The sequence below is a fragment of the Schistocerca serialis genome, chromosome 2 (assembly GCF_023864345.2).
Source record: "Schistocerca serialis cubense isolate TAMUIC-IGC-003099 chromosome 2, iqSchSeri2.2, whole genome shotgun sequence".
In the NCBI taxonomy this organism is placed as follows: Eukaryota; Metazoa; Arthropoda; class Insecta; order Orthoptera; family Acrididae; genus Schistocerca; species Schistocerca serialis.
Window position 1 is genome coordinate 653,809,635 of NC_064639.1, and position 26,712 is coordinate 653,836,346.

Genomic DNA, 26,712 nt, shown 5'->3' on the forward strand with positions numbered 1-26,712 from the left:
GGTCAATAAATAGTCAGATGCCAACTTATTGGGGGGGGGGGGGGGGGGTCTTATGTTGAAAATTTGTTGGAAACTGTTTTTCTCAGCAGAATTGGTACTGGGACACAGTGTGTATCACATATCATTGCTTAAGTCAGATTATTAAACCAAAGCTGCAGAGATCAAATGCCTCACCAAATCTAGTTAAAAAATTCGAAGCATCTGTTTTGTGGCTGAAGTCTTGGGAAATTTAATATCCAGTTGATGTCTTCACATAAATTTTGACGATAAAATAGACTAGTAAGAGCAAGAATACACGTGGATGCACAGAAGCAGTTGTACTTTTTACAGACCTTGTGTGAAAAAGGTGAACGTCAATAAAAAATACTTACTTTAGATGGAGCCTAATACAGTATAAAATTGTTTCAAAAATGTTTGCTATAAGACTGACAAGGGATAAATCCTGAATGTCAAAGATGACGCTGGAATGGCCACCGCTGATGTAAATGCAGCACTGTGCTTGATTTACCAAGCTGTGAGCCACACATTGGTCTACCTGAAGGGTATCAACAAAGCATTTTCAATGCTCTGCTTGTACTTTTCCAGTGTATGAAGATTATTTCAGTGCATGTGACTCTTCAGTTTCCCCATAGGAAAAACCACAGGAAGAGGACTCGGGCAGTTAAGGTGGACAGGAGATTGCACAGCCTCCGCTGATTGTCTTCATTCATTCATTCATTCATTTTCTGTGAGTTGATTCAAATATGGATTAAACAGTTCAGGGGATACTGATGAACAGTAACAGCTTAGTGAAAACACCGTGTTACAATACAAACACCAAACATTGCAGGCCAAAGAGTCACTGATGGTTTCAGATTAATCCAGGTTCAATAAAGCATGTGATTGTGCACTCCAGCTGGTGTTGAGGGAATGGGGAACATTGGTGACCATGGGAGTGTACGTTTGGGTGTCTGTTGTTGTTGTTGTTGTTGTTGTTTGTACTTTAGGTAGAAAAAGAGCTAATGCTATAAAGCTAGAGCGAATGCTATTTTCTGTTACATGTTTCTGTGCTCCACGCATTAATCTGCTATAGTTAGACACAGAAAAATTTCACAAAAATGTTAATGTGAAATTAGCAGTTATTTGTGAAATAACACAAACTCTGTGACTGTTACGAGATAACACAATTTTTTAATATTGGTGATTAATAGTTGTTGAATTTTAAAATTGTGTTTCGACTGCTAATCTTGTCATATCTGAGGTTCATGTCTAATCTTCATGTCACGTGTAACAGACTTTGATGTTACGTTGAAAACAGCAGCAAAAGTGGCAAAAATAGAATTTGGCAAAACATCACCTAATTTGGAAAAAAACAATGAAATTGCCAAAAATGCAACCAATTGTTTAAAAAATGCAGCTATTTAAAGAAATAACACCAAATGTGGCAACAAACTAACACCAAATTTGGCAAATAAATAACTGATTTATCAAAAATGCTAAGAATCTGGTAAAAGTGACACCAAATTTGCCAAAAGGAACACTCAGCTTTGCCAAAAGTAACAGCTAATTGGACCATAAAATAAAATGGTATTTTCCTGTCCCTACCTGTAGGTGAGTGGTTGCCTTTCCCTTATTTTATGTGTTGCTCCAGCCAAGAATTTCCATTCTCGTTGTATTCTTAAAACCTCTTGTAGATAGCTGTTTAAACAGTTGTCCTAATTGATAATAACTTCACAAGACGTTTATTCACTTAAGTTTATCTACAATCAGGCAGAGGTCAAAAACAGCAGTGTCATTCATAAAAGTAATACTAGAAGGAGAAGTGGCTTCTACTATATATCAGTCAGCCTTAGTGTGGAACAGAAAGGAGTGACATAATGAAGACAAAAATTTTTACGACTTGACCCAAGATGTAAAGAATTAATTGATAATAAAACTAAGTTCAAACACGAATTGAAGTAATATCTGCTTGACAACTCCTCGACCTTGATAGAATAATTTGTCTACATAAAATAATGATTGTAAGGGCAGGAGCGAGGATTTAAGTGTTATTCACAATATGTAAACAACAGAAAAAGTTCCACAAGATTATTGTAAGAGATGGTAATATAAATGACATACATGTTGCTACATTTTTCATTGAGAAAGTGTGCATCCATACCCTGCGAACCACTGTGAAGTGTGTGACGTAGGGTAATTCCCAATGTACCACTTTCCTAGGGCTGCTTTCTGTAATATTCATGTAAGAAACACTTGAAGAATGATTGCTTAAACATCTACGTCTGTGCTGTAATTAGTACAATTTTATCTTCAGAGCACTACAGGAACAAGGAAGGGTGGACTGTAGTATTTCTGGATTTCTCATTTAAAGCTGGTTCTTGTAGGTGTGTGGGATAGCATACAACTATCTTCAACCACTTGCCAGTTTATTATTTTCAGCATCTCCATCGTGATCTCCCCTGGGTCACACACATGACCATTTATGCCCCACTCTTTGTTGTATGTGTTCAGTATCCTCTGATTGGTCCCATTTGGTATTGGTTCCCCACACTTGAGCAATATTCTAGGATGGGTTGCAGAAGTGTTTTGTCAGCAGTCTCGTTTGTTTATTGATAGCATTTCCTAGTAGCATACTAATTAACTGAAGACTGACGCCTGCTATGCCTAGGACTAAGTCTATACAACTGTTCTAGTTCATATCCCAAGAAGTTGTTGTTTAAGGTGACTGATTTAGACTGACTCACTGATACTATATTCACAGGATACTAAGTTTTTTCACTTTTTGCAGTAAGAAATTTTACATTTCTGAAAATTTAAAACAAGTTTGCTAGGGTATGCCAAATGCTTCCTGAGCTTTTTTTTAGACTGTACTTCATCATAGATGACAGCACCATCTGCGAAGTCTGAGGTTACTATTAATATTGTCCACAACGTTATTAATGTACAACATAAACTGCTAGCATCACAAGACACTTCTTGGTAACACACATGAAGCTACTTCTACATCTGTTGTTAATTGACCATTCTGTCTAACACACTGTATTCTCCTGACCAAAATATCCTCAGTCCAGTCACAAATTTTGCTTGATACTCCATATGATCCTGCTTTTTGTAGTAATTATAGGGGTGGCTTTGAGTCAAATGCTTTTCAGAATTCAAGAAATACTGAATCTACGCTACTGCAGTTATCCACATCTTTCAAGGATCTCAAGTGAGAAAAGTGATTTGTGTTTTGATAGTTGGAATGCTATTGGTAGGCATGGAGGGGAGGTCATTCTGTTAGATATATCTGGATTCAGAATTTATTCTATGTTTCTACAGTGTTGTTGTTGTTGTTGTGGTCTTCAGTCCTGAGACTGATTTGATGCAGCTCTCCATGCTACTCTATCCTGTGCAAGTTTCTTCATCTCCCAGTACTTACTGCAACCTACATCCTTCTGAATCTGCTTAGTGCATTCATCACTTGGTCTCCCTCTACGATTTTTACCCTCCACACTGCCCTCCAATGCTAAATTTGTGATCTCTTGATGCCTCAGAGCATGTCCTACCAACCAGTCCCTTCTTCTTGTCAAGTTGTGCCACAAACTCCTCTTCTCCCCAATTCTCTTCAATACCTCCTCATTAGTTATGTGATCTACCCATCTAATCTTCAGTATTCTTCTGTAGCACCACATTTCGAAAGCTTCTATTCTCTTCTTGTCCAAACTACACTCCTGGAAATGGAAAAAAGAACACATTGACACCGGTGTGTCAGACCCACCATACTTGCTCCGGACACTGCGAGAGGGCTGTACAAGCAATGATCACACGCACGGCACAGCGGACACACCAGGAACCACGGTGTTGGCCGTCGAATGGCGCTAGCTGCGCAGCATTTGTGCACCGCCGCCGTCAGTGTCAGCCAGTTTGCCGTGCCATACGGAGCTCCATCGCAGTCTTTAACACTGGTAGCATGCCGCGACAGCGTGGACGTGAACCGTATGTGCAGTTGACGGACTTTGAGCGAGGGCGTATAGTGGGCATGCGTGAGGCCGGGTGGACGTACCGCCGAATTGCTCAACACGTGGGGCGTGAGGTCTCCACAGTACATCGATGTTGTCGCCAGTGGTCGGCGGAAGGTGCATGTGCCCGTCGACCTGGGACCGGACCGCAGCGACGCACGGATGCACGCCAAGACCGTAGGATCCTACGCAGTGCCGTAGGGGACCGCACCGCCACTTCCCAGCAAATTAGGGACACTGTTGCTCCTGGGGTATCGGCGAGGACCATTCGCAACCGTCTCCACGAAGCTGGGCTACGGTCCCGCACACTGTTAGGCCGTCTTCCGCTCACGCCCCAACATCGTGCAGCCCGCCTCCAGTGGTGTCGCGACAGGCGTGAATGGATGGACGAATGGAGACGTGTCGTCTTCAGCGATGAGAGTCGCTTCTGCCTTGGTGCCAATGATGGTCGTATGCGTGTTTGGCGCAGTGCAGGTGAGTGCCACAATCAGGACTGCATACGACCGAGGCACACAGGGCCAACACCCGGCATCATGGTGTGGGGAGCGATCTCCTACACTGGCCGTACACCACTGGTGATCGTCGAGGGGACACTGAATAGTGCACGGTACATCCAAACCGTCATCGAACCCATCGTTCTACCATTCCTAGACCGGCAAGGGAACTTGCTGTTCCAACAGGACAATGCACGTCCGCATGTATCCCGTGCCACCCAACGTGCTCTAGAAGGTGTAAGTCAACTACCATGGCCAGCAAGATCTCCGGATCTGTCCCCCATTGAGCATGTTTGGGACTGGATGAAGCGTCGTCTCACGCGGTCTGCACGTCCAGCACGAACGCTGGTCCAACTGAGGCGCCAGGTGGAAATGGCATGGCAAGCTGTTCCACAGGACTACATCCAGCATCTCTACGATCGTCTCCATGGGAGAATAGCAGCCTGCATTGCTGCGAAAGGTGGATATACACTGTACTAGTGCCGACATTGTGCATGCTCTGTTGCCTGTGTCTATGTGCCTGTGGTTCTGTCAGTGTGATCATGTGATGTATCTGACCCCAGGAATGTGTCAATAAAGTTTCCCCTTCCTGGGACAATGAATTCACGGTGTTCTTATTTCAATTTCCAGGAGTGTATTTATCGTCCATGTTTAATATGAAATAGTTATCCGGCACGTTCCCTGACTCGTGGAGGGAGGCGATTTTGATTCCCCTCCTCAGACCGGGGAAGGACCGAAGGCATCCCAGTAGTTATCGGAGTATTGCTTTGATGAGCTGTGTTGGGAATACATTGGATTGCATGGTCAACCGTCGCCTGGTTTGGCTGCTCGAGACCAGGCAGCTCCTTAGCCACTCTCAGTGTGGCTTTCAGAGATGTCGTTCAACTATAGACAACTTGACCCTGCTTGAGGCAGCCATCCAGCAGGCCTTCCTAAGTAACCAGCATTGTCTAGGTGTGTTCTTTGACATTAATAAGGCGTATGACACTACTTGGCACCGCCTTATCCTCAGTCAATCCATCAGTGGGGCTTTCGTGGCCATCTCCCCATCTTCATTTGGTCCTTTCTTTCCCGCCGCCTCTTTCGATATCGGGTTGGTAATGTGCTATCTGATTTGTACGTGCAGGAGAATGGTGTTCCTCAGGGAAGCGTTTTAAGTGTCACCCTCTTTGCTGTCTCCATTAACAGTATCGCGTCCACTATCCGGAGTCCTGCCCAATGCTCCTTGTTTGTGGACGATTTTCCTGTTTTCTGTTCTTCCTCTAGTCTTGTCACTGCTAGTCGGCAGTTGCAGCTTATGATAAAGCGATTAGAGGCATGGACTGCGAAGACGGATTTTACCTTTTCTGCAGACAAATGAGTGTGTGTTCATTTTAATCGTTCTCGACGTCTCTTTACCTCCCCAGAATTGCGTCTGAGGAACACCATTCTTCCTTTTAGAGACACTGTGAGGTTCCTGGGCCTCACATTTGATTCCAAGTTGTCGTGGTTGCCTCACCTTAAAGACCTCAAGGTGCGGGCCCTGAAGGCACTGAATATTTTGAAGTGTCTGAGCCATCGGTCCTGGGGAGCAGATCGGGCGCGTCTGCTGCAATTTTATAGGGCTTTTGTCCGATTGCGTCTTGACTATGGTTGCACCGTGTATGGGTCAGCAAGGCCTTCGTATCTGAAGATTCTTGACGCAGTACACCATGAGGGTATCAGGCTGGCCACTGGTGCCTTCCGTACTAGTCCCATCCCCAGCCTGTGTGCTGAGGCAGGGGAACCGCTGCTTGCCATCCGGCGGAAACTCCTCGTGGTGCGACGGGTGTGTCAGTTCCTTGCCTACCTCCCCTGCGTACCCTACCGTTGCCCGACCGCCTATGGAACGTCTCTTTTCCAGTCGTCCCAGGGCAACGAGACCATTTGGGATTCGTGCCAAGCATCTGCTTGCGTGCCTTGGTGTGGAGCGTGTGGCCCCCCAATGACTGGGTTTTACTCGTCTCCCTCCCTGGTTGCTCCAGAGGCCCAGCATCCTTTTAGACTTGTCGGAGTACCGGAGGAGCTGCACTCATGCATTTGTTTTTACCTCCTTATTTTCCGATATTTTACACCAGCATCCGGCCCATGTACCAGTATTTACGGATGGCTCTAAACGGGGGGACTCTGTTGGTTGTGCTGTTGTTTTCCCTGATAGAGTCGTCAAGTTACAGCTTCCTGCGGCGTTTACCATCTTTGATGCCAAATTGTTTGCGATCCTGCGGGCATTGGACCAGATGAGATGTTTTCCCAGTCGTAAGTTCCTCATCTGTTCTGACTCCCTGAGTACCCTTCAGACCATACAACACTTGTACGCAGCGGATATGGTTGTCCAGAACATCCATGATGCCCTACTCCACCTGCAACGGCAGGGGAAGGAGGTTTCTTTCTGCTGGGTGCCGGGGCACGTGGGTATTAGGGGAAACGAACTGGCGGATGTGGCTGCCAAAGATCCGTGTTCCCTCCCTCACGTTGTTGAATGTGCCGTCCCTCTCCATGCTGTTACCTCCCTTTTGCGTTTTCGTGTTATGCGTCAATGGGAAGAGGAGTGGCTGGCAGTCGGTGAAAATAAGCTGCGTCTGGTTAAGGCCACCACGTGGCCATGGCATACGTCCTACCAGTCATGCAGGCGGGATGAGGTTCTCCTCACTCGCCTCTGCATCGGGCACAGTCCCTTAACGCATGGTTTTTTACTCTGGCGGGTGGACCCCCCAATCTGCAGTGCTTGTGGCGTCCAGATTACTGTCCGCCACATTTTACTTGACTGTCCTTTATTCTCTGACCAGAGGGCGGTGGTTTCCTTGCCACCGGATTTGCTCTCTATTTTGCAAGACGACGCAATGCCTGTGGCTAAGGTCTTACGGTTTTGTGTCCTGTCCAATTTGTTGCCTCGGATTTTAGGGAGAGGATTTTAATGTGCTGCTGGGTAACTGGCTCACCCAGGATTTAAGTAAGAGGTCCGCCAGTCACAATTACCTACTTGTTTCACTTCGATTTCTGTTCTCTTTTCCTTGTGTTTTCTTTCCTTTTTTAGTTTGTTTCTTCTCCTTTTGTTTTGCCTCTGTATGTGAGGATTTGGAACTGCGTCAGGTCTGTGTCTTTTAGCCGTTCTCCTTGTTTGCTGTCCGTCTTCGTCCCTTCACCGCATGTGTTACTGTTTCTGTGCGTTAGGGCGCTGATGACCACGCTGTTTAGCACCCGAAAACCGCAAACCACACACACACTCTTCTTGTCCAAACTATTAATCATCCATGTTTCACTTTCATACATGGCTACACTCCATACAAATACTTTCAAAAACGACTTCCTGACACTTAAATTTATACTCGATGTTGACAAATTTCTCTTCTTTAGAAACGCTTTCCTTGCCATTGCCAGTCTACATTTGATGTCCTCTCTACTTCGACCATCATGAGTTATTTTGCTCCCCAAATAGCAAAACTCCTTTACTACTTTAAGTGTGTCATTTCCTAATCTAATTCCCTCAGCATCACCTGACTTAATTCGACTACATTCCATGATCCTCGTTTTGCTTTTGTTGATGCTCATCTTATATCCTCCTTTCAAGACACTGTCCATTCTGTTCAACTGCTCTTCCAAGTCCTTTGCTGTCTCTGACAGAATTACAATGTCATCGGCGAACCTCAAAGTTTTTATTTCTTCTCCATGGATTTTAATACCTACTCCGAATTTATCTTTTGTTTCCTGTACTGCTTGCTCAATATACAGATTGAATTAAATCGGGGACAGGCTACAACCCTGTCTCACTCCCTTCCCAACCGCTGCTTCCCTTTTATGCCCCTCGACTCTTATAACTGCCACATGGTTTCTGTACAAGTTGTAAATAGCCTTTCGCTCCCTGTATTTTACCCCTGCAACCTTTAGAATTTGAAAGAGAGTATTCCAGTCAACATTGTCAAAAGCTTTCTCTAGGTCTACAAATGCTAGAAACATAGGTTTGTCTTTCCTTAATCTTTCTTCTAAGATAAGTCGTAAGGTCAGTATTGCCTCACGTGTTCCAATATTTCTACGGAATTCAAACTGATCTTCGCCGAGGTCGGCTACTATTAGTTTTTCCAATCGTCTGAAAAGAATTCGCGTTAGTATTTTGCAGCTGTGGCTTATTAAACTGATTCTTCGGTAATTTTCACAACTGTCAACACCTGCTTTCTTTGGGATTGAAATTATTATATTCTTCTTGAAGTCTGAGGGTATTTTGCCTGTCTCATACATCTTGCTCACCAGATGGTAGAGTTTTGTCAGGACTGGCTGTCCCAAGGTCGTCAGTAGTTCCAATGGAATGTTGTCTACTCCCGGGGCCTTGTTTCAACTCAGGTCTTTCGGTGCTCTGTCAAACTCTTCACGCAGTATTGTATCTCCCATTTCATCTTCATCTACACTCTCTTCCATTTCCAGAATATTGTCCTCAAGTACGTCACCCTTGTATAGACCCTCTATATACTCCTTCCACCTTTCTGCTTTCCCTTCTTTGCTTAGAACTGGGTTTCCATCTGAGCTCTTGATATTCATACAAGTGGTTCTCTATTCTCCAAAGGTCTGTTTAATTTTCCTGTAGGCAGTATCTATCTTACCCCTAGTGAGGTAAGCCTCTACATCCTTAAATTTGTCCTCTAGCCATCCCTGCTTATTCATTTTGCACTTCCTGTCAATCTCATTTTTGAGACGTTTGTATTCCTTTTTGCCTACTTCATTTACTGCATTTTTATATTTTCTCCTTTCATCAATTAAATTCAATATTTCTTCTGTTACCCAAGGATTTCTACTAGCCCTCGTCTTTTTACCTACTTGATCCTCTGCTGCCTTCACTACTTCATTCCTCAGAGCTACCCATTCTTCTTTTACTGTATTTCTTTCCCCCATTTGTGACAATTGTTCCCTTCGCTCTCCCTGAAACTCCGTACAACCTCTGGTTTAATCAGTTTGTCCAGGTCCCATCTCCTTAAATTCCCACCTTTTTGCAGTTTCTTCAATTTTAATCTACAGTCCATAACCAATAGATTGTGGAAATGTCTTACAATTTAAAACCTGGTTCCTAAATCTCTGTCCTGTAATTATATAATCTATCTGATACCTTCTAGTATTTCCAGGATTCTTCCATGTGTACAACCTTCTTTTATGATTCTTGAACCATGTGTTAGCTATGATTAAGTTATGCTCTGTGCAAAATTCTACCAGTCGGCTTCCTCTTTCATTTCTATCCCCCAATCCATATTCACCTACTATGTTTCCTTCTCTCCCTTTTCCTACTCTCGAATTCCAGTCACCCATGACTATTAAATTTTCGTCTCCCTTCACTATCTGAATAATTTCTTTTATTTCATCATACATTTCATCAATTTCTTCATCATCTGCAGAGCTAGTTGGCATATAGACTTGTACTATTGTCGTAGGCGTGGGCTTCGTGTCTATCTTGGCCACAATAATGCATTCACTATGCTGTTTGTAGTAGCTTACCCGCACTCCTATTTTTTATTCATTATTAAACCTACTCCTGCATTAACCCTATTTGATTTTGTATTTATTACCCTGTATTCACCTGACCAAAAGTCTTGTTCCTCCTGCCACCGAACTTCACTAATTCGCACTATATCTAACTTTAACCTATCCATTTCCCTTTTTAAGTTTTCTAACCTACCTGCCCGATTAAGGGATCTGACATTCCATGCTCCGATCCGCAGAACGCCAGTTTTCTTTCTCCTGATAACGACGTCCTCTTGAGTAGTCCCTGCCCAGAGATTCGAATGGGGGACTATTTTACCTCCAGAATATTTTACCCAACAGGACGCCATCATCATTAACCATACAGTAAAGCTGCATGCCCTCGGGGAAAAATTACTGCTGTAGTTTCCCATTGCTTTCAGCCATTCACAGTACCAGCACAGCAAGGCCGTTTTGGTTAGTGTTACAAGGCCAGATCAGTCAATCATCCAGACTGTTGCCCCTGCAGCTACTGAAAAGGCTGCTGCCCCTCTTCAGGAACCACACTTTTGTCTGGCCTCTCAACAGATACCCCTCTGTTGTGGTTGCACCTACGGTACGGCCATCTGTATCACTGAGGCACCCAAGCCTCCCCACCAACGGCAAGGTCCATGGTTCGTGGGAGGAATAGATTAGAGATATTGAATGTTAGGTTGTGCCTCACTTCTGCTTTTTTCCGCCTATTTGGCACAGTTTTTTCTTTTGAGGTATCTACGACATACACTAATGAGCCACAACATTATGATGACCTACCTATTAGCCGGTATTTCTACCTGTGGCACAGGTAACAGCAGCGACATGTTATGGTGTGGAAACAATGAGGCCTTGATAGGTAACTGGAGGGAGTTATCTGTGCACACAAGTCAGTTAATTCCTGTAAATCCATGTAGGAGGGGGGAGGGTCAGCTCTAATTCCACATCCAATCACATCCCATATGTGTTCAATCAGTTTCAGATCTGACAAGTTGGGGGGGGGGGGGGGCAGGACATCAAGTGGAACTCACCACTGTGTCCCTCAAACCACTCCATCACACTCCTGGTCTTTTGTTGAAACATGCCACTCCTGTCAAAAAATATGATCATTATCAAGGGGTATACGTGGGCTGCAGCCAGTGTATTGATACTCTTTGGCAATGATGATGCCTTGCATGACTTCCACTGGATCCATGGATGCCCACGTGAATGTTCTCCAGATCATAATGGAGCTGCTGCCAGCTTGTCTCTGTTCCGCAGTACGTGTGTCAAGGAGCTGTTCTCATGGAAGACAACAGATTCGCTCCCTCCAGTCGGCCTGAAGAAGAAAGTATTGGGATTCATCAGACATTGCAACCCTCTGCCACTCTGTCAATGTCCAGTGATGATGGTCACGTGCACATTTCTGTCATAGTTGCCAAAATTGTGGTGTTAACATTGGCACATGCGTGGGTCATCAGTTGTAGAGGTCCATTGTTAGTAGTGTTCGGTGCACTATGTGTTTAGAAACACTTGTACGCAGCCCAGCATTGAAGTGTGATATTAGGTCCATCACAGTTCAGTGCCTGTCTTGTTTGACCAGTCTGCCCATCCTGTGATGCCCGTCATCTGTAATGAGGGTTGGCTACCCAACCCCATGATATCTGTACACAATTTCACCACGTTGTCGTTATGTGTTGAAGACACACACCACAGCATCCTCGAACATCTGACAAGTTGTGCAGTTTCCAAAACACTCTTGCTGAGCACCCAAGCCATTACAGTCTGCCCTCGGTCAAGCTCGAATAGATCGTGAGCCTTCCCCATTCTGCACACAGACAGCACACTTTCTGATACTCCTTACACCATGCGTGTTTCTGACTACCAATCTTTCCTTGCCAGGTGATGCTGCTTTTGCTGGGACAGGATTATATTGATAGTAGATTGGTGGTCATAATGTTCTGGCTAAGTGTATATGACATATAAAAGAAAGCTAACTTGGCTGCAAATTCTGTGTAGAATCTGATTGTTGCCTTTGCAGTGATGCGAGAATTAAACTGTGGCAATAGTCATAGATTTTCCTTTGTAAAGGAACATTAGTGAAGTGAACTCAGCCTTTCTGCTTTTGTTTGGCAAACCTCGGCTTCAAACCCTGTCTCATCCATAAGTGCCTTGGTACTAACTTTGGTGTCACTAATAGCCTTACATGTGTTCAGAATTCCTTTGGATTTCATGATATATTTTTAGATACTATTCCTCTAAAGAAGTCACATGTAAAGGCTATTAGTGACACCAAAGTTAGTGTTAAGATGCTCATGGATGAGACAGGGACTGAAGTTGAAGGTAGCAAACCAAAAGCAGAAAGGCTGAACTCAGTTCACATATGTTCCTTCTTGATAGGTAAATGTGTTTCAGTTAGGCTAGCATCTTTCTGTTCATAGCCCATGCTGTGTTTTGCATCCAATGTAGTAGTCTCTATTTCCGTAGTAGTTAAGGTGACTCTATATAATGGAGTATCTCTCCCATCATTAACTATATTACAAGAAACAGCTCTATCCACTGTGTGGTCAAATATTCTTCTAAACTTGAGCCACAGCTCTTCCACCTGCTCCTGTCCAGGGCTAAATGTTCAAAGTGTCCCATTGAGATATGACACTACTGCCACTTTTATCTAGCTTTCTGAACACGCACACCTCAGTTTTTGTGTTAGGTGCCCTATCTAGTTCAGTAATAATTGTCAGTTCTGACAGAAAGGTTGGGTACTGAGCAAGGTGGCGCAGTGATTAGCGTACTGGACTTGCATTCGGGAGGACAATGGTTGAAATCCAGATCTGGCCATCCTGATTTGGGTTTTCTGTGATTTCCCTAAATCGCTTCAGGCAAATGCCGGGATGCTTCCTTTGAAAGGGCACAGCTGACTACCTTCTCTAATCCGATAGGACTGATGATCTTACTGTGTGGTCCCTCTCCCCCAAATCAATCAACCAACCAACCAAAAAGGTCAGGTCTGATTGTTGCTGTTAGATCCAATATATGTTCAACATTAGTGAGTATCAGAACTGTCTGTTCTTAGTAAGTTTCGGAGAAAGCATTCAGTGTTGTTTTGCAGAGTGTCTTGCCATACCCGCTACTTAAAATCTGTAATAATCCCAAGTGATTGATAGATGGGATTACTGTTTTTTACTGTCATCACTCAGTTATGTTTAAACTTCAATTCTTGAAATTAACTAAATTGGATGTGTATCACTATAGAAATAAGGTCTGAATATATGACATGCACTTTAAAACCTTCTTTTCTTCCTTGTTTTTTTCCCCCTCATACATTACTTTGTTTTGTGAAGCCAGATGATGTAGTGTGTAGAACAAATGAAGCCATTTTTAAATTGATATTTTTCTAATATTTAAGGTGGTTATACTCCGTGACAGTTATCACATAAAGTGGCCAATTATTTTTAATGTAGTCCCAATTCAAAAGTGGAAATATATTTATGGGTTTGGCTTGTATGTTGTCTGATGTAATAATGTTGATGGCTATTTTGTGGCAAAGTAAATTTCAGAGTTTTCAGTGTTAAGTTTTGTAATTCTTTGCAGTAGGTAGCTTGTACCACAGTGAGCTATTACTTGCTATAAAAAATATTTAGTTCACCATTTAAAGCAGCGAAGGTCAACCTGGTCCCTACAATGCACTACTGAGTATTCCACCTTTCCTGGTGGGCAGTAGGGGTTTTAAAAAAAAATTCGTTATATTTTCATAAAATTTTGACATTAAGTACTTGGAAAGTAATTATTATTACATGTTTTAACTTGCTATAACTCTGCTTCATAAATTTTATGAAGTTATTTCCCTATTTTATAAAAGAATGTAATTGTGGAACCGGTGGGTAGTTAGAAAATTTTCTTACTGACAGAGATACAAGAGTGGGCAGTGGATGAATAGATTGACTACTCCTAATCTAAAGGAAAATCATGGGGAATAACAAAGTACCCACATGTAGTTTAGTGTAAATGACATTTTAACAATGTTTCCTTTGTGAGAGCAAAAAACTTTTTTCATTCATTTGTGAGACTTGTATCAGTTGTGGGATTGTACTATACTAATGGAAATTTTTGATCAGATGTTTACAACGATATTTAAGTATTTGTAAACTAAGATTGTGAGATAAAAGGAAACAAGCATGTGGATGTGTGTTCATAAAAACATTTCACTGAGTTCGTAAGATACTGAAGAATACATTCTAACCATGATGTAAGGTATTTGATGTCAACTGTAATCAAATAATTTTCTTTGTAGCTTTTGATATACTGTCTTGTACTCAGATGAAACAGCACATTAAGTTCTGTTGTCATACTGTTCCAGGTTCCGCATTGTGGATGATGACATCGACATAAAGAATATGCGACCACTAGATGATGATGAAATCGAGCTGTACAACTTAGCAGAAGATGCTCCACAAATTGCAGGAATAATTGATGAGCGTCCTGAAGAAGTTAAAAGATTGGAACAATTCGGGACAAAGCGGTGGAAAGTTGTAGCTGATGAGGATGGTCTTGATGATTTAAAAATCACAGCTATTGACATAAAATCAGCAGTTACAAAAAAGCCAAAGTATAATGGAAGTTCAGAAGAAGTTAGTGACCGTAGCAACTCTAAGAGGAAAGAAACATTACAGAATGAAATTATAAGAAATTCCAGCGAGTTAGATGATTCAGCAGCACCAAAAAAGAACAACAAATTGTCAAGGACTAATGAAAACTATAGTGATGCAGATATTTCCCCTCCACGCGCAAAATGGAAAAAAACTGTACATAGAAGTGATAATGACTCTGATGCATCCCCTCCAAGGAAAGGGCAAAAGTCTCGTGAGTTTCAAATGCCCTCGAAGGACAAGGAGAAAGTTCAGGAGAAACCCCATGTTGATTACTCTGGAAGACTGAAAAAACTGAGTGCAACTGAAAAAGTGCAACACCCACGGAAATATGATTCAGATGAATCACCACCTAGGAAGTCACAGAAATCGAATTCGGATGAATACTCATTACAGAGATCAAGGAATCAAAGTGATTCAGATGTATCACCTCCTAGGAGATCAAATCAGCAACAGGATTCTGATGAATCTCCTCCAAGAAAAGTAAGGAAAGATTTCATTGACAGATCATCTCCTCACAGAGTTAGAAAGCCAGGAGCAGATGAATCACCACAAGGAAGGCCAGTGAAGTATTGTAGATCACCACCCAAGCAAAGAGAGCGGCAGCATGCTTCTGAATCACCTCCTAGAAAAGTGAAACAGCATCAAACCAGCAGTCAGGGTAGACATAGGAAGCAGTATCCAGATGAACACACTGCTCAAAGATCAAGGTACCAACAAGGTTCAGAACAGTCTTCTCGCAAGAAACACAAGCAACAGTTACCAGATGGCAGTACAGAGGGAAGCTCGAAACATCGAGAGTCACCGTCCCGAACTACCAAGAGGTACAGTTCACCCTCAAGAGCAACAAAAAATCATTCTGACATTATTGGGTCATCACAAAGGAAAAATATAGACCAGTACAATGTAGAGAAAGGCCATCAAAACTCGGTGAAGAAACATGACTTTGAGCTCATAAGAAATAGAAAGTTTGACCAAAAATCTCCCGCAAAAAAGTTTTATAACAGAAATGAAATAAGTAAATCTCCAGAAAGTAGAAGCAATCAGAAGAGTCTTGGATTTGATTCTGCAAGTAAATTTATGAAAGATACTGCTGATAACTTGCATAAAAGTCACAGTTCTGAAAAAACTCACTCTAAGTACAAAGACAAAAATTCAGTGAATAGGCAACATAGCAGGGATAGTGTATCACCTTCAAGAAATTATGGAGAACCATCACGTTGGAAGCATAGGCAGAATTCACCTTCTGGTAGAAACAAGTCAGATAATGATTCTGATGCGTCACCCCCTAGGAAGTATTCACAAGTTAAGTCTTCTTCGAAGAAATCTTTTGAAACTGATGGTCAGGAAACCAGAGCAACAAAAACACGTGACACCTTTCCTGAAAGAAGCAGAAATGAGTCTAAGGATACCTCCCATAGAAAGATAAAGCAGGATGGCAGCAGTGATACAAGGAGCAGGAGAGAAAATTCTCATACCAGAAATAGTCCTGGAAGAGCAAAAAAAGGTAATGCCAAAATGTTAGATGGAATGAAAGCTGGTTTGCAATCCAAAGACGAACTGAAAAAGGAGATTCAAGATTTTCAGGAACGAGAACGTGAAATGTTTGCCCAGGTTAGTAATTCTTAATAGTCTCCCTTATTTGTCCAATTTTAACTTTTTATCACACAAGTAAAAGTAGTTAACATAAAGAATGGATTTTGGTATTCAATCAACAATGTAATGTTTCATATTAACATAGGCCTACTACTTAGACTGTAAAAAGTTCAGAAAGACTAACAGCAGCACAAAATCTCAAACATATTTTAATTTGGATAGAAACTGAATGGTAAATAAAAATAAAGTTGTTATTTTAAAACATTATAAAAGATAGGGATGTAAAATAGGCCAAAATATGCTCTTGATGTGTGTATTGGAGGAAGGGGGAGAAGTAAAATATGTGGAAGGTTTGAAAGAAATGGTGTGCCATTATTTACAGGGTGGTTATAATTAAATTTGCTACTTGAGCCAGTGTTGACAGAAAACTTTTTACCATATGGATACCCAATGGATGGAATTATGTTGAGACTGTGTGCTGCAGGATTTGCATTGTTAGTAGTGTTAGTGACATGACTTGCCATTATGTACCAGTACTGGCACAGTGACTTAGGGCTGATACACAAGACTGCATTACTGTTGCAGACAGTGAAGATGGCTCAGGACAAGGTGATCAGAACTTTGCTCATAAAGCTATTTTGTCGGAACAATAGCAACAATACTGCTGCTCTTCTTGACTATCAGTACAGTGAAAGAGTATAGCGAAGTCCTCTTTTTGCACGGTAGTAGAACAACATGATTCAGAGGTTTGAATTAACTGGTGATTTGAGGATTGCTCCTGGGATAGTCCAACTGCCAATTGTGCCACAAATTGAAGAAGTTACTGTTACCATGGTCAAGTATCTGGACACAATGTGTGATCTTTAAGCAATGCATGAGCCACGTCTCGACAGCTAAACATTCCATGGTCCACCATTTGAAAAGTAATGTGAACAGTTGCGGTATCCCTAGTGCTGTTCCAGGCTGCCGTGCATGCAGGTGGTCGTCACATTCAGCAATGTTTATAACCTGGAACTCAAACATGGTGTGCAGTTAATGAGTGTTACCCCTCAGGTGGTAATTAAAACACGTTTCCTTCAGTGGTTTATTCATTATTTCTCTTATGAATGTCCTTACAAATTTTTCCACAAAGTTTCATTGTCCTACGGTCATTTGTTTTTCATGGGCGGCCCTCTCAAGTAGCAAAAGTTTAATTATAACATCCCGGTATATTAACATTTTATATCAGTTGATCCTGCTTTAATTCCAGTTTTGTTGGACAGTGAATCCTTGAACCATGCAAATATGTTTACAATAATTTGTCTACATTAAAACTGCAGTGAGCTTTTCAAAGATGTGGGTCTGTCTGTAAACATGTTTGTGCATTTAAGAGTTCTTCTTTGCTTCTTCCTTGGTTAGTTTTACCTCAAAATATCTCAGATATCGTGGTAACTTGAATTTGACTGAACAGCTGACAGATTGTGCAGTATTGTGTCCATTTGTGATGTTATCATATCTCATTTTGATATCTTCTGTAATAAGCTCTAATGATTTACTTAATCCCATTTTTCCCTTTATAAAAGAAGAATATTAAGTATCAAAAAATTATTAAATTAAGTGATTAATCATATGTTAAATAGAAAAGTTAATAGTTCTGTTTTTAGTTTCAGCTGTGTTGGTTAATATTACTTTGCAGTTAGACCCATCAGTGTCAGGAGAAGGTGTTAGTGCTATTTTGCGAGACAGGAAGACAGGAAAAAGAAGGAATCTAGAACAAGAGGCCCGGGACCGAGAAGAGCAGCAAATAGCAGAAGCTGAACAGAAGTCAAAGTATTCCAGATGGGGCAGAGGGTAAGGTTTAACAACTAGCATACATACTACAAACGAAAGTTACAATATATTCCCCCCCCTCCCGAATTATTCAGTTTTGCAAAGAAACTGTTCACTTTATTGGAAAGAGAGAGATGGAGTGTGTGTGTGTGTGTGTGTGTGTGTGTGTGTGTGTTGTGGGGGGGGGGGGGGGGGCACAGACTGAGTAGAGTAGTTAACTGTAAAAATCACAGAATCATCTAAGGAAAGAATTCTTATTCTGCCGCATCTAATAACTTTTCATTTTCAGTTGCAAGGGAACTTTTCCTCCTCAAAAGTGCCTTTCTTTTGAGTTTTCCTTCCTTAGTCATGGATGGTGACACACAGAGTTCTGAAGGATTGTGATTTTAGGTGTGCTCCAAAGTGGACAACATGGCTGTGATCACAATCATGATTTCTGGATATTTAATTATATTTTTTGGGCCCCCTCTAGGATATGGTCCCCTACTTTTCTTCATTCTACAGCCATTAGGTCATTTAGGTGAAGACACCTTATGTGGTGCTCACGTAGTCCACACTATGCAGAGACCCTGTGCACACATTAATCATATGGGCTTAAGTACATACCAGAACTGCAGCACAGTAGCTGTTCTGACATGGAGCTGTAGGGGTACCCCTTGGCTGTAGCCCCCTGACAAAATAGGTACCATTTTGTGATTCTTGAACTGTGAACTCCCCATCCAAACCATGGAGTAGGTGCCAGTCTTTCCTGGACAATGGTACTCTTAGCAGTGACCACTAAGCAGGTGACCCATGGCCGGCTCCGCATTGGCCACGCTTGGGCGACCCAGAGTTACCTCTTGTGCCATCAAGACCTGCCTCAGTGTTGGTGTGGCACCCGGTTGACAGTAATTCATATTCTGGTGCACTGTCCTACTTTGACTGCCCTGCGACAAAATCTTGGGTTACCGGACTCATTGCTGCTCATTTCATCTGACAATGCCTCATTGGCTGATTTATTTTTATGTTTTATCCGTGAGGGTGGGTTTTATCATTTTGTCTAAGTTTGTTCGGCCAGCCACTGTAATTTAATTTTGTTTTACTCTCTTCTGTTTCTAGTGTGTCTGTTGTTTTCTTGCCCTCTTTTGTTCGTTGGCTTTCCTTTGTTCTTGTGGTTTTTCCTTTCTTTCCATTTTGTGTTATATGTCTCATCTGTTTTATTCTCACACTTGTGGCATTGTTTTATTAGGAAAAAGGGACCGATGACCTCGTAGTTTGGTCCCTTCCCCCCTCTTTTAAATAAACCAAGCAACCAACAGGTGACCCAAACAGTGGGTGATGGTGCCCACATGCAGAGCCTCGTGATTGGAGTTGCATCAGGACAAACATCCACATGAGACAAATTAAACAGGATACGGCCATCCCAGCAGACAAAGCTAGCAGTTATGATGCAGAAAGTTGTCAACCTATAGCATTTCTGCCTCTGAATATCCCATGGGACAAGGGATAAGTACTGAGAAATGGAACAGGATGGGTTACGTAATATCTGGTATGCTTGGAGAAGTAGTCACATTAGAGAGAACTAGAAATAGATCTTTATTGCTCAAAATCTGCATCATGTGCAACCAAACATGCACTGACCTGGGAGACATACTGTCACTATTATTCTGCATAAAAGCATCAACATTATCCAAGGTCAGGCTGATAACGAATGGCTTCCCAATGTAGAATGACAAATAGTCCATTTTGTACATTATAGAGAGGTCCAGAGGACAATGGTGTGGACACAGATGCCTTTATACTTGCCTTAGAAGAGAACATCCTTCCTGAAAAGATTAGTCATACTCTACATATCTGATCCTACACCTTATGTTTCTCCACCTACAAAATGTTTTCAGTTCTTTCAGTGCTGAATGTATTTGTGAAAGAGTACTGCCTGAAGTTAGGCCATCCGAACAACATCCAAAGTGTGTTATTTTTCCAGTATGTTATTATCTACACGCACTGACTTGCTTTGTATGAAAGAAAGAATGAAAAATGCAAGTGTATAAAACATTTTATCGGCTTCCTACTTTGAGGCTCTCCCCAAACTCAGCAGTCTGCAGTCTGAGTTAGCCATGGGATGAAAGAGCCATATGTGACAGGTCACATATCTGCACAATCATCATTGCCATCATCGTCATCAAAAAATATAGAAGTGAAATCAAAATGTGGTGCAGCAGTTGCAACATCCTTTGAAAACAGATGAACCCTTATGCTTGGATATCGCACCATCCTCACAGGAAGTGCAGAAACAACCAGCAAAATAACCCATACACTCTTTCACATTCACAGTTTCCATTATTCAGTGGTGGTGTAATGGTTACTGTTGCCATCTAGCAAATCTTCATCAGCTGATAACCACTGCTAAAATCAAAAATTGCCATGCCTTTTGCAAAACCGAGGAGGATTCTGAAGCAGTCTGTATACTGACATGTTCAAATACCTCATCGTTGCTTAACACCAGAGTTGAAGCTGTAGCCACCTCTGTTCATGTGTCTGCTTGGATAACAATAAGCAATACCAGTGTCCTACTAAATTATCCCTACCAGACCAAATAAATAAAGAATTCATACCAACTGGTCTCTTAAAAGTCATCATGTGATCCTACACTTCCAAAGCACTCTTCAGCATTGATCAGGAGGAAGCAATCAATGAGGTGGTGAAAGATTCTTCTGCTGCTGTTGTGCTACTGCAGTTGCAACTATCCCCTTCTCTCTGGGCTCTTGTCATCACTAACCCATTCCTTGGTGGTGTGAAGGAACCGCAAAGGCCTTTAGAGAATGGACAAGAGTGTTCCAACACTATAAATAACATCTATCAATGAACAACTTATTTTATTTAAAAACTTGTTGTGAAAGTAGAGTTTTTAATTAAAAAATGAAAAAGGAAATGTTCAGAGCAATTCTGTGGATATACTTGCCATCGTATCAAATGCTGATAAACTGTGCTACATTTGTACACATTATTTGCATTCAGAAATCTGATATCTCTGGATCATATACTGCAAACTATGGACGTAGGGCAACAGACAGCTTCCACATTTCTATATTTCCAGAAAGCATTTGACATGGTGCCCCATTTCAGGCTGTTAATGAACAAATGAGCATATGGAATAAATCCCAGATATGTGGGTAGCCCAAAGACTTCTTAAGTAATAGATCCCAGTGTGTTGACACAGTCGTGTCGTTTAAATATCTGGGCATAATATTACAAAGAGATTTGAAATGGAATGAGCATGTGAGAATTGTGGGGAAGGCGAATGGTCGACTTCAGTTTACTGGGAGAATTTTAGGAAAGAGTGGTTCACCTGTAAAGGAGACCACAGGTAGGATGCTCGTGCAAACTTTTCTTTAGTACTGCTCAAGTGTTTGGGATCCGTATCAGGTCAGAATGAAGGAAGACGTCTAAGCATTTCAGAGGTAGGCTGCTAGATTTGTTACTGGTAGGTTAGAACAACATGTAAGTGTTACAGAGCTGCTTTGGGAAGGTAACATTCTGTTTTGAGAAAAGCTACTGAGAAAATTTAGAGAACCGACATTTGAAGCTGAGTGGCAAATGATCCTGTCGGTAGCATACATTGTGCGTAAGGATCATGGAGATAAAATTCAAAAAAAATTAGGGCTCATTTGGAGGTATATAGATAGTTATTTTTTCCCTTGCTCCAATTGTGACTGGAACAGGAAAGAAAATGACTAGTAGCTGTATAGGGTGCCCTCCACCGCACACTGTAACGGTGGCTTGCTGAGTATCTATGTAGATGCAGATATAGATGTAGACCCTGAGGATATTGCAGAAAGTACGAGCAGAACATTTTTTTGGAAATATCTACATCTAGTAATTATGATCCTTTCACAGATTATCAATACTTAGCAAAATGCAGAACTTTACCCTTCTGCTCCCAGCAAGTGAAATTTATGTCCCTTTTAAGGAATGAGAATCTAACATTGTCTTATGTTGGGATAATTCTCCAGGACACTATAAAGTTCACAGTCAAATGCTGCAACACGTGGGCGATAAAAGTAGAAAGAACACTAGAATTTTTCAGTTGCATTGGGCAAGAAGGAGAATTTTTCCTCAATGGCAAGAGAGCATCACTGTACCCATGTTGAAACCAGGAAAATACACACCAAACACAGATAATGGCTGTTGTAACAAATGGCACATGTTAGTTGTTTGAAAAATAGTAATAAATTTCCACCAATCATTTCCTGCACCTATATTGCACAATTTGTGATGCTATTGCACAACACCACTCGATTGGGCCTTACGCCCCTTTTATGGAAAATTTTATATCACTTATTTAGAGTCTGAGTGAGCACACTTCTAAGTTTCATAAGGTGTGACATAGTCTCAACAAACATTCACTGTTACCCAGGACGGCATTTTTATATTTATTTCAGCTCCAGACCATGATATTTTATACTAAGTTATTAATTTCAGTGTCTGATGATGACCATCTTTGACCTGAATACAACCCCAAGTACTCAACACATTCAGGTGAACAGGATCCCTCAGGGACCATACTCGGGACTACCCTCTGTGGGATGGCAATAAATGATATTATAACTTCTACGAGACCTACCATCTCATGGGCACTGCACAATACATTGATGATGTCTGTTTATACTACAGCTCTATATCACTGCACAGTGAGGAATGGCAATTTCAAGTTCGGTGATTTTTCACATCTGTCAACAACTGCTTTCTTTGGGATTTGAATTATTATATTCTTCTTGAAGTCTGAGGGTATTTTGCCTGTCTCATACATTTTGCTCACCAGCTGGTAGAGTTTTGTCAGGACTGGCTCTCCCAAGGCCGTCAGTAGTTCCAGTGGAATGTTGTCTACTCCCGGGGCCTTGTTTCAACTCAGGTCTTTAAGTGCTCTATCAAACACTTCACACAGTATCATATCTCCCATTTCATCTTCATCCTCTTCCATTTCTATAACATTGGCCTCAAGTACATCGCCCTTGTATAGACCCTCTATATACTCCTTCCACCTTTCTGCTTTCCCTTCTTTGCTTAGAACAGGGTTCCCATCTGAGCTCTTGATATTCATACAAGTGGTTCTCTTTTCTCCAAAGGTCTGTTTAATTTTCCTGTAGGCAGTATCTATCTTTACCCCTGGTGAAATAGGCCATAAGCCTCTACATACTTACATTTGTCCTCTAGCCATGCCTGCTTAGCCATTTTGCACTTCCTGTCGATCTCATTTTTGAGACGTTTGTATTCCTTTTTGCCTGCTTCATTTACTGCATTTTTATATTTTCTCCTTTCGTCAATTAAATTCAGTATTTCTTCTGTCACCCAAGGATTTCTACTAGCCCTCGTCTTTTTACCTACTTGATCCTCTGCTGCCTTCACTACTTCATTCCTCAAAGCTACCCATTCTTCTTCTATTGTATTTCTTTCCCCCATTCTTGTCAACTGTTCCCTTATGCTCTCCCTGAAACTCTCTACAACCTCTGGTTCTGTCAGTTTATCCAGTTCCCATCTCCTTAAATTCCCACCTTTTTGCAGTTTCTTCAGTTTTAATCTACAGTTAGTAACCAATAGATTGTGGTCAGAGTCCACATCTGCCCCTGGAAATGTCTTACAATTTAAAACCTGGTTCCTAAATCTCTGTCTTAACATTATATAATCTATCTGATACCTTTTAGTATCTCCAGGCTTCTTCCATGTATACCACCTTCTTTTATGATTCTTGAACCAAGTGTTAGCTATGATTAAGTTGTGATCTGTGCAAAATTCCACCAGGTGGCTTCCTCTTTTATTTCTTTCCCCCAATCCATATTCACCTACTGTGTTTCCTTCTCTCCCTTTTCCTACTCTTGAATTCCAGTCACCCATGACTATTAAATTTTCATCTCCCTTCACTATCTGAATAATTTCTTTTATTTCATCATACATTTCATCAATTTCTTCATCATCTGCAGAGCTAGTTGGCATATAGACTTGTACTATCGTCGTAGGCATGGGCTTCGTGTCTATCTTGGCCACAACAATGCGTTCGCTGTGCTGTTTGTAGTAGCTTACCCGCATTCCTGTTGTTTTATTCATTATTAAACCTACTCCTGCATTACCCCGATTTGATTTTGTATTTACAACCCTGAATTCATCTGACCAAAAGTGTTGTTCCTCCTGCCACCGAACTTCACTAATTCCTACTATATCCAACTTTAACTTATTCATTTCCCTTTTTAAATTTTCTAACCTACCTGCCCGATTAAGGGATCTGACATTCCACGCTCCGATCCGTAGAACGCCAGTTTTCTTTCTCCTGATAATGACGTCCTCCTGAGTAGTCCCCGCCCGGAGATCCGAATGGGGGACTATTTTACCTCCGGAATATTTTACCCAAGAGGACGCCATCATCATTTATCATGCCCTCGGGAAAAATTACGGCCGTAGTTTCCCCTTGCTTTCAGCCGTTCGCAGTACCAAAACAGCAAGACCGTTTTGGTTAGTGTTACAAGGCCAGATCAGTCAATCATCCAGACTGTTGCCCCTGCAACTACTGAAAAGGCTGCTGCCCCTCTTCAGGAACCATACGTTTCTCTGACCTCTCAACAGATACCCCTCCGTTGTGGTTGCACCTACGGTACGGCCATCTGTATCACTGAGGCACGCAAGCCTCCCCACCAACGGCAAGGTCTATGGTTCATGGGGGGAGGAGACTTAACTTAGGGGGAAAAAAGGGACAGGTATACACTCGCACTCACACACATATCCATCCACACATTTACAGACACAAGCAGACATATTTAAAGATATATATTTAATATATTTTTCCCATGTGGAATATATACTTACCTTAGGGGAAAAAAGGACGGGTATACACTCGCGCACACACACACACACACACACACACACACATCCATCCACACATTTACAGACACAAGCAGACATATTTAAATATGACACAAGCAGACAAAGATGATGTGACTTACCATACGAAAGCGCTGGCAGGTCGATAGAAACACAAACAGACACATACATACACACAAAATTCAAGCTTTTGCAACAAACTGTTTCCTCATCAGGAAAGAGGGAAGGAGAGGGAATGACAAAAGGAAGTAGGTTTTAAGGGAGAGGGTAAGGAGTCATTCCAATCCCAGGAGCGGAAAGACTTACCTTAGGGGGAAAAAAGGACGGGTATACACTCGCGCGCGCGCGCACACACGCACACACATATCCATCCACACATATACAGACACAAGCAGACATATTTAAAGACAAAGAGTTTGGGCAGAGATGTCAGTCGAGGCGGAAGTGCAGAGGCAAAGATGATGTTGAATGACAGATGAGGTGTGAGTGGCGGCAACTTGAAATTAGCAGAGATTGAGACCTGGTGGGTAACGGGAAGAGAGGATATATTGAAGAGCAAGTTCCCATCTCCGGAGTTCGGATAGGTTGGTGTTGGTGGGAAGTATTCAGATAACCCGGACGGTGTAACACTGTGCCAAGATGTGCTGGCCGTGCACCAAGGCATGTTTAGCCACAGGGTGATCCTCATGACCAACAAACACTGTCTGCCTGTGTCCATTCATGCGAATGGGCAGTTTGTTGCTGGTCATTCCCACATAGAATGCATCACAGTGTAGGCAGGTCAGTTGGTAAATCACGTGGGTGCTTTCACATGTGGCTCTGCCTTTGACCGTGTACACCTTCCGGGTTACAGGACTGGAGTAGGTGGTGGTAGGAGGGTGCATGGGACAGGTTTTACACTGGGGGCGGTTACAAGGATAGGAGCCAGAGGGTAGGGAAGGTGGTTTGGGGATTTCATAGGGATGAACTAACAGGTTACGAAGGTTAGGTGGACGGCAGAAAGACACTCTTGGTGGAGTGGGGAGGATTTCATGAAGAATGGATCTCATTTCAGGGCAGGATTTGAGGAAGTCATATCCCTGCTGGAGAGCCACATTCAGAGTCTGGTCCAGTCCCGGAATGTATCCTGTCACAAGTGGGGCACTTTTGTGGTTCTTCTGTGGGGGATTCTTGGTTTGAGGGGATGAGAAAGTGGCTCTAGTTATTTGCTTCTGTACCAGGTCGGAAGGGTAGTTGCGGGATGCGAAAGCTGTTGTCAGGTTGTTGGTGTAATGGTTCAGGGATTCCGGACTGGAGCAGATTCATTTGCCACGAAGACCTAGGCTGCAGGGAAGGGACCGTTTGATGTGGAATGGGTGGCAGCTGTCATAATGGAGGTACTGTTGCTTGTTGGTGGGTTTGATGTGGAGGGTCGTGTGAAGCTGGCCATTGGACAGGTGGAGGTCAACGTCAAGGAAAGTGGCATGGGATTTGAAGTAGGACCAGGTGAATCTGATGGAACCAAAGGAGGTTGGAGAGGAAATTCTGGAGTTCTTCTTCACTGTGAGTCCAGATCATGAAGATATCATCAATAAATCTGTACCAAACTTTGGGTTGGCAGGCCTGGGTAACCAAGAAGGCTTCCTATAAGCGACCCATGAATGGGTTGGCGTATGAGGGGGCCATCCTGGTACCCATGGCTGTTCCCTATAATAGTTGGTATGTCTGGCCTTCAAAAGTGAAGAAGTTGTGGATCAGGATGAAGCTGGCTAAGGTAATGAGGAAAGAGGTTTTAGGTAGGGTGGCAGGTGATCGGCGTGAAAGGAAGTGCTCCATCGCAGCGAGGCCCTGGAAGTGTGGAATATTTGTGTATAAGGAAGTGGCATCAAT

General features: G+C 42.3%; 1 protein-coding gene across 2 annotated transcripts in view; it reads left to right on the forward strand.

Moving 5' to 3' along the window:
• The window catches only part of LOC126457735 (BUD13 homolog), a 66,057-nt gene that overhangs the window by 12,066 nt on the left and 27,279 nt on the right, over positions 1-26,712 (forward strand). The window contains exons 2-3 of one of the 2 annotated variants that reach the window (XM_050094280.1): positions 14,301-16,203; positions 17,829-17,965. In XM_050094280.1, the coding sequence (XP_049950237.1) occupies positions 14,301-16,203; positions 17,829-17,864 (1,939 nt within the window). In that variant the 3' untranslated portion in view covers positions 17,865-17,965. Of the gene's footprint in view, positions 1-14,300; positions 16,204-17,828; positions 18,016-26,712 lie in introns of those variants that run through there. The other variant, XM_050094279.1, reaches the window with a different exon arrangement.